Below are 14,864 nucleotides of genomic sequence, written 5' to 3' on the forward strand. Positions count from 1 at the left end.
GATCTCGTTTAATAAACTATGAAAATCGTGAACCTTACCAGTTCCTTTTCTCTTTTTTTTTAACTGATAGTTTCAAATTTAGGTTCCTATCTTTTCCGTGATGACAATCCAAAATTTTTGTTTCAACAAACACAAATGGCAAGCCGGAAAACTTTACTCCATCACTTGACCAGTAAACCTTGTGTTTTTTCTTTCTTAAATCTGGAATGTCTCAAATTATGCATTTAGTTTAGAATGTTCTTTAAAAGGATAGCCTACCAGTGGATCCAAAGTCTTTTGTTGAGAATATGGTACTAAATCGAACAGTATTTTCAATTTTATGTGTTTTGATTATATCAAGTGCTTCAATCAATGACAGAGCAAATAGATCATTTACACAGATATTTGTGTGAAGCGCATTATTGAATTGCGCGCAAAAGTTTGAAAATCTATATTATAATGCCCGTATTCGTCTGTCTGTCTGTCTGTCACGCAAAATGGTAGCTTAGCTGCGACGGACGAACCCGTGGATTTTCCACGGGCTAACAACTAGTTAGTACAAATAAGGTAACCGTTTTCATGAGCCATTCATTCGCTTTCATAAGCCATGAGTTGTTGCTTACGGGAGCGAAATTTAAAGCTAGCTGTCCTGTCCACATTACCAATATTAAAGCTACGGGGACACGAGACAATTTTTCAGGCGATAGAAACAAATTAATTTTGTTACTATCGCCCGAAAATATTATTGTGTCGCCACATTGTCTCTTCTCCCCCATTTTTGTTTTTGACTTTTGATCATTCAGCAAAATTGCTGAATTGCGATTGGTCGCGCGTAAAATAAATGAATAATAATTTTTGTACAAGTTTGTTCGTGTTTACAATCAAATAATGATTGGAGCAACAAGCCCCATCTAGTTGAGATAGGTTAAAGAGAGGAGGTTAAAATTAACGTAAAGAAAAAATATTTACAATACCTCTAGAGTTGTAAAAAATTAAAAAAATGTGATACTAAAAATATCGCGGATAATCTAAATCATTAAATAACAGGAAGTGTTTTGTGGTTTTCTTAAAATGCGTCAACACGCAAATAGTTTTTTTGTCTTCAAGATTGTGTTCCATAATAATGGCCCACGAGAAGATATTGAGTATCGAGTGGTCACTAGAAAGGTCTTTGGAATGTTAAAATTGTTCATTGAATATCTTGTGTAACTGGTTTGTGCAATGTCATATCTAATTTTATGCATAAATAACAACAGTTTATAGATACTAAAGGCCCTTATTTTTCTCAATAACGGTTCGGCTGTGGTGTATCTTAAATTTTTGTAAGTTTAGAATGATAGTGCTAGCCCAGACAATGTTACAATATGTTAGGTAGCTGTGAATAAATGACAAGTATAAAATTTAGTAATGGCTTCGCTTTGTATAATATTCCAATATTTTTGGAAATCTTATTCTCTACTGTTTGTATATGGCTTTTCCAAGACAGGTTTTCGTCAATAAGAAAACCTAAAAAGTTTAAAGAGCTTCCCCTTTTTAAGCTAATTTCATTTATACATAGATCTGGATGTTTTAATGGCAAGTCGTCTGATTTAGACTTTTTGCAGAAAGCGTATATTTTGTTTATTTACATTTAGGGACAGTTTGTTTGCTTTAAACCATTCATTAATACAACTCAGTTCTTTGTTTACCGTAGTAAAGAGTGTTTTGATATCTTTGTGAGCGTAGAATAAGAATAAGTATCATCTGCAAAAAGAATAAAGTTTATAAGTGTCGATGCATAAGGCAAATCATTAACATATATTAAAAAAGGAGCGGTCCAAGTATAGAGCCCTGTGGAACTCCACATTTCACATTTTTGAGTTCAGTCGTACGATTACCGTGAGGAATACATTGTTTTCTGTCCGTAATAGCAACTTTGATAGTAGAATTTTATGGTTCACGGTATCAAATGCTTTTGAAAGATCAATGAACACCCCGAGTGTAAACATATTTTTATCAAAACTTTCTGAAATCTTATTTACCAGTTCGCTTACTGCGTGATCTGTAGAATGACCTTTTTGAAACCCAAATTGGTTTATGTACAACATATCATTATCAACAGAATATTGGTAATTACTATTGTACATAATGCGTTCTAAAATTTTAAAAAAACAAGGTAGTACTGAGATAGGTCTACAATTAGTAAGATTGGTGCGATCTCCTGATTTAAATATTGGTGTTATTCGAGCAATTTTTAATTTTTCGGGTACAATTCCCTGTGTTAAAGATAGATTAAATACATAAAAAAGGGGAAGCTTAATCAGATCAAACACATTTTTATGACGTTGACACTTATTTCATCAATATTTTCATCAAAAGTGTTGCATCAGAATTGTTGTAGCAAGTGGCGAGACGGAAAATATTCATACACGTAACCTATTTTTGTTACTGGCAACAAAATAATGTTGCGAGTAACAAAAAAATGTTGTGAGAAACAAAACTTTCTCTGGCGACACAAGTTAACATTTTTAGGCGATAGTAATTAACACAAATTTGTTACTATCGCCTGAAAATATTGTCTTGTGTCCCCGTGGCTTAATACAGAGGTCTAATTTTCACTATTGACACCAAAATTTAACAAAATTCAAAAACACCGAACCCTAAATTTATTCCACACAAAAAAATATTTTAAATATGATACATCACTATAACTTTTCAAGTTCTTCCGGTCTTGGTTTTACCCAACGGTCTGTGTAGTACACACTTTTTCCAACCTCCCAACCTTCCACGTCCTTCATTATGATTTTTTCACTTTCCAAGTTTTCTTTCATTCGGCGAAGAAGCCTGAGGAAAAGAATTATTTCATACGCACGTGACAATCAGCCGATGTTTACGTGATTCAAGATAAATTAGCAAAATTAGAGGAATATTTATTGCAGTCAGTGCCTCTTTCACAACATGTCATGAACTTAGGTTTAAATGGTTTATTAAAACTATTTTTATTTTCCAAAACATTGGCAAAAACAGTTCTCACAGAATCTTTCTGTTCTATTAGTATGTTTGTAATTAAATTTAAAATTATAAACCAAAACTCCAATAAGTGTGAAATTACAGCTACAAATGAATGGAAAAATATAAAAGAAGAACAATCCAAATTTTGACAAATTTCGCAAATAGCTAGTTACTCAATAATTTTTGCGTAACTGACTTAAAATTTGCGAAAATTAATTCTCGCGAAAACTTAGGTATTGCTTCGATTCTATGTATAACCTAAAAAATATTTATTGCATTATCGAAGAAAAATAAAGATGCCTTAAAATTTTTATCTTATTATTGTAACATACTCACAGAAGGATCAAAATCAACCAATCAGATCATAGCAATTAAAGTACGAAACGAATGTTTAAACAACATATGAAGAGCCAAAAAACCCGTACGCAACGCCGGCAGACAAGAATAAGATTGCAGACCATAGCTGGAAAAATGATCATATTGTTGACTGAGATAATAAAAAGATCATAGATCGAGATTCCGGTTGGACAGCAAGAAAAGTGAAAGAAACCATAATAGTATAGACAAAAATACATGTATAAATAGTATTTCCTATAGATACTCATATCAATAGTATTTCCTATTAACTTCCAGAAAAATGGTTACTTCGGAAAGCGAATATATATTTAGAAAAAGTGAAAAAAATTCTAGACAAACATAACAGAAAGCAAACTTTTAGCAAAAAAAAGATTTTAATCTCAGTCTATTGATAAGTTTCAAAGTTTACGTTTTTACGTGATTCTCGCGCATGCGCGGAAAATATCAGAAATATCGACAGGCAATAAATGCAGACCTAAGGTGAAGAAAGTCAAATTATGGTTAAAAACTTTTGTACTGTGGCTACTAGCATCTTTTCACTGATACATGATCTAAATCTAAACCACATGCAACCTATACTTTAATTTAAGATCAAAAGATGCCTCTAACTGAAAATAAAGTTTGGAATGGACTGGTCCAGGGCTTACCGCCTGCATTATTTTGCCTGTTGATTGGCGTATAAGGTCTGCGGTTTATAAGCAACATGCGTAATGATGAAAATCGTCTATTGCTTCCATCTAGGTCGGTAAAAAAGTGAATTACTTTAATTGCTTTAATCTAATTAGTTTATTTCGATCCTCTAATTAACTCCTCAACTAATAAATAGTTGAAGATGATTACGACCATTGCCTGTAGCTGTTGAAAAGTAGCCTAGAATAAACACGCTTGTGCATGACAAGATAATATCTATATTATTCAATAACAATGACTGAACAGATAAATTTCACAGTTATTGGAACCTTGGTTTACTCTAAAAAACGTATAGAGTTAATAGAACATACTAAAAAGTTAATTTTTTTAAAAACAGTTCTGAAATTTAATCCTTGAAATTTCTGACATATTCAAGAACTTGCTGATATTGCAGATTTTTGCCTGAAATTTTGTCAACTTGAGAAATTTCAGACAATTCCTGACAAAGTGGGCACGCTGTGACCCCCTTCACCTAAAAAATTTGATTCACCAGCCATGGGATAATCATCTTATAACATAAATGTCAGACAGAAGACTTTCGTATAGTTTGTGTATACTTATATAATGAAAATTTCTATTCAGTAAAATTATTGTTTAAGTCAATGTTTCACAGATAAATTTTAAGTTTTTCTGATTAACAGAAAGGACTTACCAACGATCGTGTTCAGCTTGTAGCACAGGCAATAAAGAAAGGCGTGCAACCTTTTGTTCTTTTGCTAACTCCCTATAAATAAATTGAGAATGTGACACACACATGCATAAATAATAATGTTGAACAAATATTAATATTTTAGGAGGGTGGACAGACGCCGGACAATTACCCCAGGGTACAAATTTCACCTAACAGTGTTCTTTCAAGAATTTAATTTTAATTCCGATTTTCTATGCAGCTTATCGGCACCCTCGTGTACTGGCTGTGGGAAGACGACAGGTAACGAAAATTTTATGTCGCTCTAGTTCTTCCGACTTTGAATGCAAAAATTGTGGTCTGGAAATAGGTTTGTCTAACCCTATTCGCATTTCGATGAACCTAGCTTTAGGGAAAGGAAATTCTCGGATCCAGGTTAACATTATTGAATTTTGAAAATAAACAAGAAACTTTTGAGAAACTTTTGATTTATCAGCAAAAATTATAAAACATAGGAAATTTAGAATACCAAAAGATTATTAGAACAGGATTTATTGTAATTTAAAGTTTTTAAGTTTTATAAGAGTTTGATCATAATATCTAACTGCAGTGAAAATTTTTCACTGCAGTTAGATATTATGAAAAATTTTCACTGCAGTTAATTTGTATGGTGATTTCTTCATAAAACATCAAAAGTTTGGCTACTAATAGAGGCAGTTGTACTTAGTGTATAAACTTAAAAATTTGCATGTTTCCATAAATTTTGGTGCTGAATTTAAATATGCTGGTTATTTTTGTTAAAAATGATCAAAAAATTTCAAGCATATTAACCCAGATCTAAGAATTAAAGCAAACAACAAGCCATCAGAAAATCAAGAAATCAATCAAAAAACACTGAAATTCTGTTGTAACTATATTCAGAAAAGGGATCAGTTTAAACCATTCACAGTCTTTCTTTTTTCCACAATCCTTTACCCCACAAATGCGCACACTAATAACTCAGAATTTTGTAGCTAAACAATCGCTCTTACAAACGACAGTCTTATCTTACCTTCGGTTTTGATTTCCTTTAGCAATAAAATAAAACCCAAAAGCCATGCAGGCTACTCCACTTGCCATAATAACAATGCCAGAAGGCCCTCGTTTTGGTAAATGACGATCAAAACTCAGTTTTGGATAGCCATTAGGTGGAGGAAGGTCTTGTTTGTACGGTATTTTACGAAAGTACTCTGCCGCCATCTTGAATGCACTTTCAAAACATTCTGTACTCAAAACATGTTTTTCAGCGTAATTCCAGGTTTTGTGAAAGGGGCTACGAACCCGTTAAAATGCTCACATTCCGTATATCCCGCGCACATATTAACTAGGAATTTAAAAAAAAGGTTGCGAAGCATTACGCAAGTTGCAAGCAAAATTGAAACTAGCCAATAGTTGTCCCTAGTGTTTTTTGTTTCTCTTTGATATAATAGGCGAGGTGCTAACATCTTACTGCAGCTGATATCTGGGAATACACCAAAACTGAATATAATAGACGTAGAAAACCCTGGGGACGAGGTTATAAAATAAACTCACCGCGGATCAACAACAACCCGTTGCGCAAAAAGTAGTGATTTTTTAGCAAAAATACAATATATTGTATATTGGGGCGGATCCAGACTTTTTCAAGACTTAGTCCAAATATTGCTAATCTTGAGTTTAGCAGCTGGGGGTCTTGCGCTAATTTGAGCTTTGCGGGTACAAAAATCGCTGAAAATTGTCTTCCGATTTATCTAGTTATTAATAAAATTGACGAAAAGAAACGCTAAGCTATAAGAAAATCTTCTAAGAACATTTTTTATAAGAATCAACTCTCCGTCTTACACGTCATATTTTAGATAGATAAAAGCACTGAAATTAACAGGGATTAACTACAATAAAGTGAGACAATTGTGAATATATTTCAATATTAATAAACTCTTGCTGTTTCTGCCAATATCAGGCTTCATCAGCATGACTAGGTGAGTCAAATGATTACACCAGTCATGGACAGCAAAATAAAACACAATCATAACAAAAACAATAAGAATATGGACAGCTTCAGAAAATAGTTTTCTAATGGATGTGGTTCTTTTAGAAATTCTGTCCCCAAATAAAACACATGGAAGACAAAAACATCCATCTGAAATAGGTGAATAACATAGCCAGGAATGCTCTCTGAGCCATTCCAGACTTTTATTTAATAAACTTTCGTCATTATTGATATGAAAGTCGGGTTTCTTTATAGATTGTTTATTTGTAGGGCTAAACTCAAGTTTTGTTTGAACTTTAAAAGAAGAATTAAGAGAAATTTTCTGCTTTTTGCATGCTGAAATAGGAAAATGCGACTTTCGCTTAAGAAAGTTGCAACCTGGAACAAGGGCTTGAAGTCTACACCAGACTTAACAATATCTTCATAACAAAATAAGTTTTTTAACTGATCTTCATCAGATAAAATAGATTGGCGTGGCAATATACACTGTGTAAAGAGAGTTCGAAACCGTAACAAGCGAACTGTGGGTAAAACGTATTAATTTTTCTCTTTATTACTGTTGACAAGGCAAGTATTGATAGAAAAGGAGACCATGTCTTGGGGGTACAGTTGTTGACTGCTTCTGCTTTAACTGCCTCCTCAGGAGAAAGAGTCATATCACAAACAATATGGGAAAGGGAAAATCTGAATAAACTTTTTTCAGATATAAAAATATTTGCCTTTTGTTTTTTAAAAGCGAAATGAAAACAAGGATGATTGGAATAAAAGGAAGGATGCAAGAAAAGTTCTATGGATGTCAAGATTTTAAAATCATCAACAAGAGAATTATCACCTACCAATACCAATGATGCTGAGCTGTATAGACTGTCTCCTGATGAATTGGATCTAAAAATAAATGGTGCTAAACTAAAAGTTTAGCACATGTTAATTGGGGTTACAGAAGGAAAGGTGTGTCTCCATTGACTCTTAGTATAAGGCTAACCTGGTTCACTAGTGTTTTTTCATTCTGCATTATTAATTTTACAAATGTGTTGGTGACCTATGACTAATAGTCAACACTATATTAATTTAACCGAAACAATAGACTGCCTTAAGCTTGTTACTTAAGGCCATAGATCCATACCACAGGCAGGGGGGTATAAATATGGAGTAGAACACAGTAAGCCTCTTGCTCTTGAACAGTTCAGACGTTTTGCAGAACACATTCAGAAAGTGGCTGCTTTTTAACATTGGTCTGAAATTGCGCAATTCAAATAATACTTAATGGCATCTAAAAAAGCAAAAAGCAAAGGTAAAACTCTTTTAACATACGAACTTAAATCTTTTCTGAGGAATGAGATTCAAAACGAATTCAGAAAACAAAAAATAATGTCACAGCAGGAAGCTCCGACTTACCGTCCACAGTCACGTCAGCCATCTTTTCGTGTTTCCCCCCAGCGATCTCCGACAGATAGATAGATGTGCATATTTTACATGGCTAGCCTCACAAATATCGAGGGATATACCCTGTCTATTATTTCCAGGAGGGGCCATGGCGTAGATGGAGAGTCCTAGAGTATTTAATGCTCATTTTGAGCTACGCAGACCCAATTAGAGCCCGCGCTCTACTAGACAACTCCCGGCAACATCCAACGGCCCACACAGTGTGCCATCTTCCCAATTTCCCTCACATGGCTTGGGTTAACCCGGGGCTATGGTAACATTCACTCGCTCATGTTGAATCGCCGTCAAGAGGAATCGAACCCCGGTCTCCCGCACAGAGTACGAGAGCTATAACCACTAATCTACGGCGCCACAATAATCTACGGCGCCACAGCCGGTTTTGTGGAACACGCCAATCTTAAAGATGGCGCGTCAGTCGCAGATCGTTCAGTTGCTGGCCTCACTACTAATGCTTCAACTTTAGCTACTTCGGGTCTGTCTGCGGGGGTGGTAGGGTCAACTTTATCAATTTCTCTCCCTCCAGTTCCTAAGCGAATTTTGGATAAGATTAAGGGCGGTGAGTATGTAAATTTCGACTATTTATTGCCTCCATCGCTCAATGCCTTAACAACGTCCTTGTCGTCCTTGCCCATGGACGATGGAGGTGAGTACGAGATGAGGATGCGCACCGTGGATGGCACACCCACATTAGCTATGTGTAGAAAAAACGTAACTAAGTCTCGTATTAAGGATTATGCTTCGTGGAGTTTGGCTTGGAGCTATTATCTTAGTTGTATGCTCCAGTACTCACCACACTTAGCTCAGCAGTTAGTCAGATATCAGACGTACATTGCCCAATTTGCCAACCAGTATATTTTTTCATATGTATATGCCTTTGACCAACTACACAGAATACATCTGGCAAATGATACCAGCAAGAGGTGGGATGTTATTGATGACCTGCTATACAACCAGCACCTTAGAGGCGCTCCTGTGTTGCCAAAAAGGGATGCTGTTGCTTGGGGGTCATCTTCATCTACATCCTCCAGCAGGTTGAGCTATGCATGTTTTATCTGCAATCAAGTAGGGCACTTCGCTAACCAATGCCCCACTCGAAGTGGGCGGTTTACGAAGGCTGATGAGCAGCAGTTTCGGAATGTCCCCCACCAGTTTCGAAGTAATTCCCAGCAACCACGGTGCATTAAATTTAATAGAGGACTCAGTTGCACATATACCCCATGCACCTACTCTCACAGGTGTTTTTCCTGTGGATCGTCAGGACACCCAGCACTCCATTGCCCACTCAGGTCCTCTAGGCCAAATACCAAATGAATTCTTTCCTGTAAAATCGCTTGTCACAACCCCGGTTAAGGTTGATGTATTAGAGAGTCTCTTGACTGGTCATCCAAACAAAACATTAGTGCGGTTTATTGTATCAGGTTTTAGATATGGATTCAAACTTGGTTTTCAGGACAATGAGTTGAAGTCATGCATAAATAACAACAAATCTTCCATAGAGTATGAAACCAAAGTTGATGAGACGATTTTGAAAGAGCTGAATAGGGGACATACGGTGGGCCCATTTGCTTCACCACCATTTAAATTACATTTTTCTCCCCTGGGTGCTGCACCAAAAAAGGATGGGACGGTGCAAGTGGTATTAAACCTTTCTTCACCACATGGACATTCAGTTAACGATGGCATTACTATTCGGTCTCCTACTCATCATTCGACGATGCGGTTGAAATGGTTAAAAGGTTGGGTAGAAATTGTTACGTGGCTAAGTTGGACATAAAGCATGCTTTTAGACTGTGCCCTGTGCATCCTAGTGATTGGCACCTATTAGGTTGTAAGTGGAAGGGAAGATACTTTTTTGACGTAGTTCTTCCTTTTGGTGGGCGTTCCTCTCCTTTAATCTTTAACAACTTTGCTAATATTCTAGAGTAGATATTATTATGGATTTATTTTGTCAAAAATCTCTTACATTATTTAGATGATTTCATCACAGCTGCCCTATCTAAAAATATATGTCAGGCTATAGTAAAGTTGATTAAGGACGTTTTTGACTTGCTTGGTGCTCCGTTGGCTCCAGATAAGATGGTAGGCCCCTGCCAAGTAATTACATACCTGGGCATTGAAATAGACACAGTAAATTTTGTTGTTCGTCTCCCACAAGATAAGTTCACTGAATTACTATCTTCACTTCATAATTGGTTAGGGAAGAAGAAATGCACAAAGAGAGAACTTTTATCTCTCATAGGGTCTTTGTCTTTTGCGTGTAAGGTTGTGAAATGTGGTCGAATGTTCTCACGACGTCTTATTGATCTTTCCACTACAGTTCGTTCCTTGCACCATCATATTTCTCTTACAACAGAGTCTCGCAAGGATATTCAATGGTAGTGTGAGTTTCTCCCCACTTGGAATGACATCGCTATTATTCACACTGAAACGTTAGACTCCTCTTCCATAAATCTTTTTACTGATGCTTCTGGAGTAGGCATAGGAGGATTTTTTTCTGGTGCATGGTTTTCAATTGCCTTAAACCTTACTCATAAGTATAGTATCACCTTCATTGAGTTATTGGCCATAGTTGTAGCAGTTTTTTCTTGGGGCGAGGCATGAAAAAACAAGCAATTAGTGTTATACACAGATAATTTGGCTATTGTTTATGTGTGGTCCTCTGGGTCGTGTCGTTGTCCAAACATCATGCATCTTGTACGTTTTTTATTTTTCTATACAGCAGAACACAATATAAACCTCCTGGTACGCCACATTAAAGGCCAGCACAATACTTATGCAGATCTTTTGTCTCGATTGCAGGTACAACACTTCAAACGTCTATGCCCAGAAGCCGAAGCAGATCCAACACCAATCCCTTCATCGATACTACAACTCTTCAAAGAGATTTAAGTCATTATTTAAACTCGTCCATTTCAACAAACACCAGGGCAACGTATTGGTCAGGATATCTCTCCTTTAAAATTTTTTGTGTAGCTACATCCGTACCTACCATTCCTCTGACAGAATCGACACTTCAACTGTTTGTGACACATTTGGCAAGACGCGTCAAATTTGCCACTATTAAAGTCTATCTTTGTGGGGTTCAGTACAGTGGCTTTAACACGAAGATAGCCCACATGGGTCGCCTGTACTATGTTTTGCGTGGCATTAGAAGATGTCATCCAAATTCTGCTTCTCAGAGACTACCAATTACACCAGCTGATCTGCGTAAAATGATAATGTTTATAAAAAACTCTATGTTTTCCAACCACGACAAAGCAATGTGGACTTGTCTTATCTTAGTGGCATTTTTTGGCCTGTTAAGGGTGTCAGAGTATGTTTGCCCCGCCATGTCCACTTTTGATACAGAAACTTACCTCACACCTGCTGACATGTCCTTTTCCACGTGTGGTTTAAATGCTGTAATTAACCTTAAGTGCTCTAAAACAGATCCGTTTAGGCTAGGGTGCAAGATTCGCTTAGCAAAAATTGGAGGCTCTCTTTGTCCTTACAGAGCCACTCAAAATTACCTAGCATTCAGAGGAACCAAACTAGGGCCCTGGTTCACGTTTAGTGACGGAAGGTTTGTTACCCGGAAGTTTGTTTCTTCATTTCTTACAATAAGCTTGCCTAACAATATTAACATTAACACGCATAGTTTTCGCATTGGTGGTGCTTCGGCTGCAGCTTCCTGCGGGATACCTGATTCCGCTATTAAGATTATTGGACGCTGGAGTAGTGATTGCTACAGAAGGTATATTCACCTGTCAGACAACGCTTTGAAAGAATGGTCTACTCGCATAGCAGAGTTAAATGGACTGACAAAAATCTGGGACATTAAGTCTGTGCTTTAAGCTGAGTTTAACTTGTATATATAGTATGTAGGTTATTACAATCCCCTAACATATACAATTTTGAGTTTCAAACGTCTGTAAGGATACTGTAAACGTTGCACTATTCTTTGTATATTTTCCAATATGACAGCAGTTTATTAGTTGCAGATATTTATTTACGATTACGTGTTGTGTTAAATCATAGTATGTAGCTAATGTCGCACTTATAGAAGACTACATATCAGTCAACTCTTGGTTTTTCAATTTGGGGAAATTTGGGGGTGCTGGGCTTCCTTCGTCAGCCGGTTTAGGTGCAGATGTCTATTTTGTCGACAGTGATAGAGTTAATTAAGTATTTTGTATGTATAGAGCCTGTCAGTTCATGTCAGTCTGTTATAATGAGACAAACGTTTAATTGTCATTAATTGTCATGTACTGTCAAAAGTCGGTTGTCAAAATGTCAAAAGAAGCCAGTGGCCATATGGTGCAGGAAAAAGAAGCCCGTGGGCCAATCGTTACGATAAAAACCTCACCATAATAGACATGTAGTGTCATGAGTTCGTTGTCAAAATGTCTAAAAGAAGCCAGTGGCCATATGGTGCAGTAAAAAGAAGCCCATGTGCCAACTGTTACGATAAACACTCACCATAGTAAGACATATGTGTCAAGTGTCATGAGTCCGTTGTCAAAATGTCTAAAAGAAGCCAGTGGCCATATGGTGCAGTAAAAAGAAGCCCGTGTGCCAACTGTTACGATAAACACTCACCATAATAGACATGTAGTGTCAAGATTCAAGAGTCCGTTGTCTAAGGCATGTAGTGCGAATTGTCTTGTCTGTTACAATGTCAGTAATTTGTCAATTGTCTAGTCTGTTACAATGTCAGTAATTTATTTCAGTACTTAATTTTTAACGAAGCCCTAGCACCTCAACCCATAACCCAAATATAACTGCAAACTATTTAAGAATACATTTTCTACCACTACTTTGTGTCGTTTTCACTTCTGAACCATACCAATTAATATATTTTACTATGACCTTTCACTCAACAAACTTTGTTTCCTAATAGCCATTCGAAGAGTTGTTTATTTTCATCGCCCACCTTACTTATCCAGATGTCAAGTTCTTGCTTCTAATAACAACACAAATATTAATTGAGAAAGAACTCTTCCACAATGCTGAAAATTCTGTTCAAAGCTCATATTACAAAAACAATAAGCCAGCTAGTTAGCCATAGCTAATTAAATCTTTTTGTATTTGTTTTAAATAATCTGTTGTAAAAGCTCTCCCTCAACTACCTTTCCGTAGCGAATATACTGAAAACCTTTAAAGGGAAACTAAGGTCAAAAAAAAATGTTATTAAAAAAAAATTAAGAACGTTGTATAACATCTAAATAAACTATTGAAAAAAAAATTAACTCTTAATTTTCATTATTTAGGCTGTTTTAGCCCATTAAAGTTCTAAGGTTTTCTGAAATTAACCGTGTACTCCATTCACGGTTCCTCGTGAACCATACAGAATTATGACGTATGAGCCGCGAGACTCAAAATCACTTAGTCATGGATAGCAGCGAAAAAAGTAGTTGTGCTAGTGAACATAGCGAAGTATATAGTTCTGAAACAGATGAAAGTATTTGCAAAGGGTGTTATGATAACGAACCTGAATATACTGAAAGTCAGTTGAAAAACATTTGTTCATCAAAAACTGCGAATGATATTTCAGACGACGACGAAGATGAGGATTTAGACTCAAGCAGGTTAGAAAACTTACATTGGTGTAAGTGTAAAAAATGTGATATACACGAGTTAATGACTGTTGAAGAATGCAAGTGTTGTTTGGAGTTTACAACTTTACTGGGAGAAAAGCTGGAAGAGAATACATGTATTACCTTGCATAAAGATTATAATATTCTTTGTTTAAATCGCACCGTATTAGAGACAGCAAGCATTAGACATCGCAGATATCAAAATAATTTCAAGGATATAAAATCTTTTCAAAACAAGTAAGCTTATTATTCTACCTTTCAAAACAAATATAAAATATTACTTCATATGCGAAAAAAAAATGCGTTCTTTATCTACATAAAAGTTCGTTTACTGAATGTGAGTCAAAGAATATTTAAAAATATATATACAACATTTTGTAAGGCCTAGGTTCCACAACAACAAACATATTATATTCTTTTTAGACAACTACGCTTTTCAGCATACAGACAATATACGGCTTGGGTGCATTACTATGAAATGTAATGTCTGTGAAAGTGTGGTTTCTTTTCACCAGGGGCGGATCCAGCATTTGTAACATGTCAGTCACTTTTTTTGAGCCTCTACGCACTATAAACGGCCTAATTAATGTCCAAATTATTAGCTCTGTTAGAGACGTTTTTTGTTTCGAATGGACAGCAAAATAACAAACAATCTTGTAAAGGGTTGCAAAAAAGTGTAGGAAAAATAAAAACAACGGTTTAAATTCATATATTTTAAGACTGTTTCGCCCAATATCAGGGCTCGTCAGCATGCCTAGGAAACAGCTAATAACGTAATATTAGCTATTCCAGACATGGACAGTCTGCTCCAATCAACCGAGTGCTATCAGCTGGAGCAAGCCGAACTCGGAAAAGGGGGGGGGGGGGGGTTAAAGAAAAGGAATTGATATAAAAATAGAAAGTTATTAAAGCCCATGACAGGGGGCTCCTAGAACAGGTACTATCAGCCGGAGCAAGCTGAACCTGCAGAAAGATAACGACACAACGTAAACAAGAGGAAAGGGAATTTATTTTATATAAATGGTTACTATTTTTTTCAATTAGGAGTGGGTAAGATTTAATTATTTATTTATTTATTCATTAATTTGTTCTAGATTGTATAGTGGAAAAATTTATATTAATTCAAGTCTTCTTTTATCTTTAGCAAATTTATTTAAAACTTTATCAACATCTGGCACTATTTCTTTGTGAA

The 14,864-nt window shown here is 35.9% G+C and overlaps 2 protein-coding genes across 2 annotated transcripts; one reads left to right on the top strand and one right to left on the bottom strand.

Annotated features, from left to right (window-relative positions):
• Positions 1 to 2,601: 2,601 nt before the first annotated feature.
• Positions 2,602 to 5,980, bottom strand: LOC130645732 (NADH dehydrogenase [ubiquinone] 1 alpha subcomplex subunit 13-like). The gene is made up of 3 exons (XM_057451821.1): positions 5,697 to 5,980; positions 4,670 to 4,741; positions 2,602 to 2,802 (listed from the first exon to the last, which is right to left on the bottom strand). Exons 1-3 carry the CDS (start codon positions 5,882 to 5,884, stop codon positions 2,664 to 2,666), a joined length of 399 nt encoding a protein of 132 aa, XP_057307804.1. The 5' UTR covers positions 5,885 to 5,980; the 3' UTR covers positions 2,602 to 2,663.
• Positions 5,981 to 13,224: 7,244 nt separating this feature from the next.
• Positions 13,225 to 14,156, top strand: LOC130612256 (uncharacterized). The gene is made up of 2 exons (XM_057433598.1): positions 13,225 to 13,909; positions 14,096 to 14,156. The coding sequence occupies exons 1-2, from the start codon at positions 13,437 to 13,439 to the stop codon at positions 14,154 to 14,156; spliced, it is 534 nt and encodes a 177-aa protein (XP_057289581.1). The 5' UTR covers positions 13,225 to 13,436.
• The last annotated feature ends 708 nt before the right edge of the window (positions 14,157 to 14,864 follow it).

Source organism: Hydractinia symbiolongicarpus, chromosome 1, assembly GCF_029227915.1.
Source record: "Hydractinia symbiolongicarpus strain clone_291-10 chromosome 1, HSymV2.1, whole genome shotgun sequence".
NCBI lineage: Eukaryota > Metazoa > Cnidaria > Hydrozoa > Anthoathecata > Hydractiniidae > Hydractinia > Hydractinia symbiolongicarpus.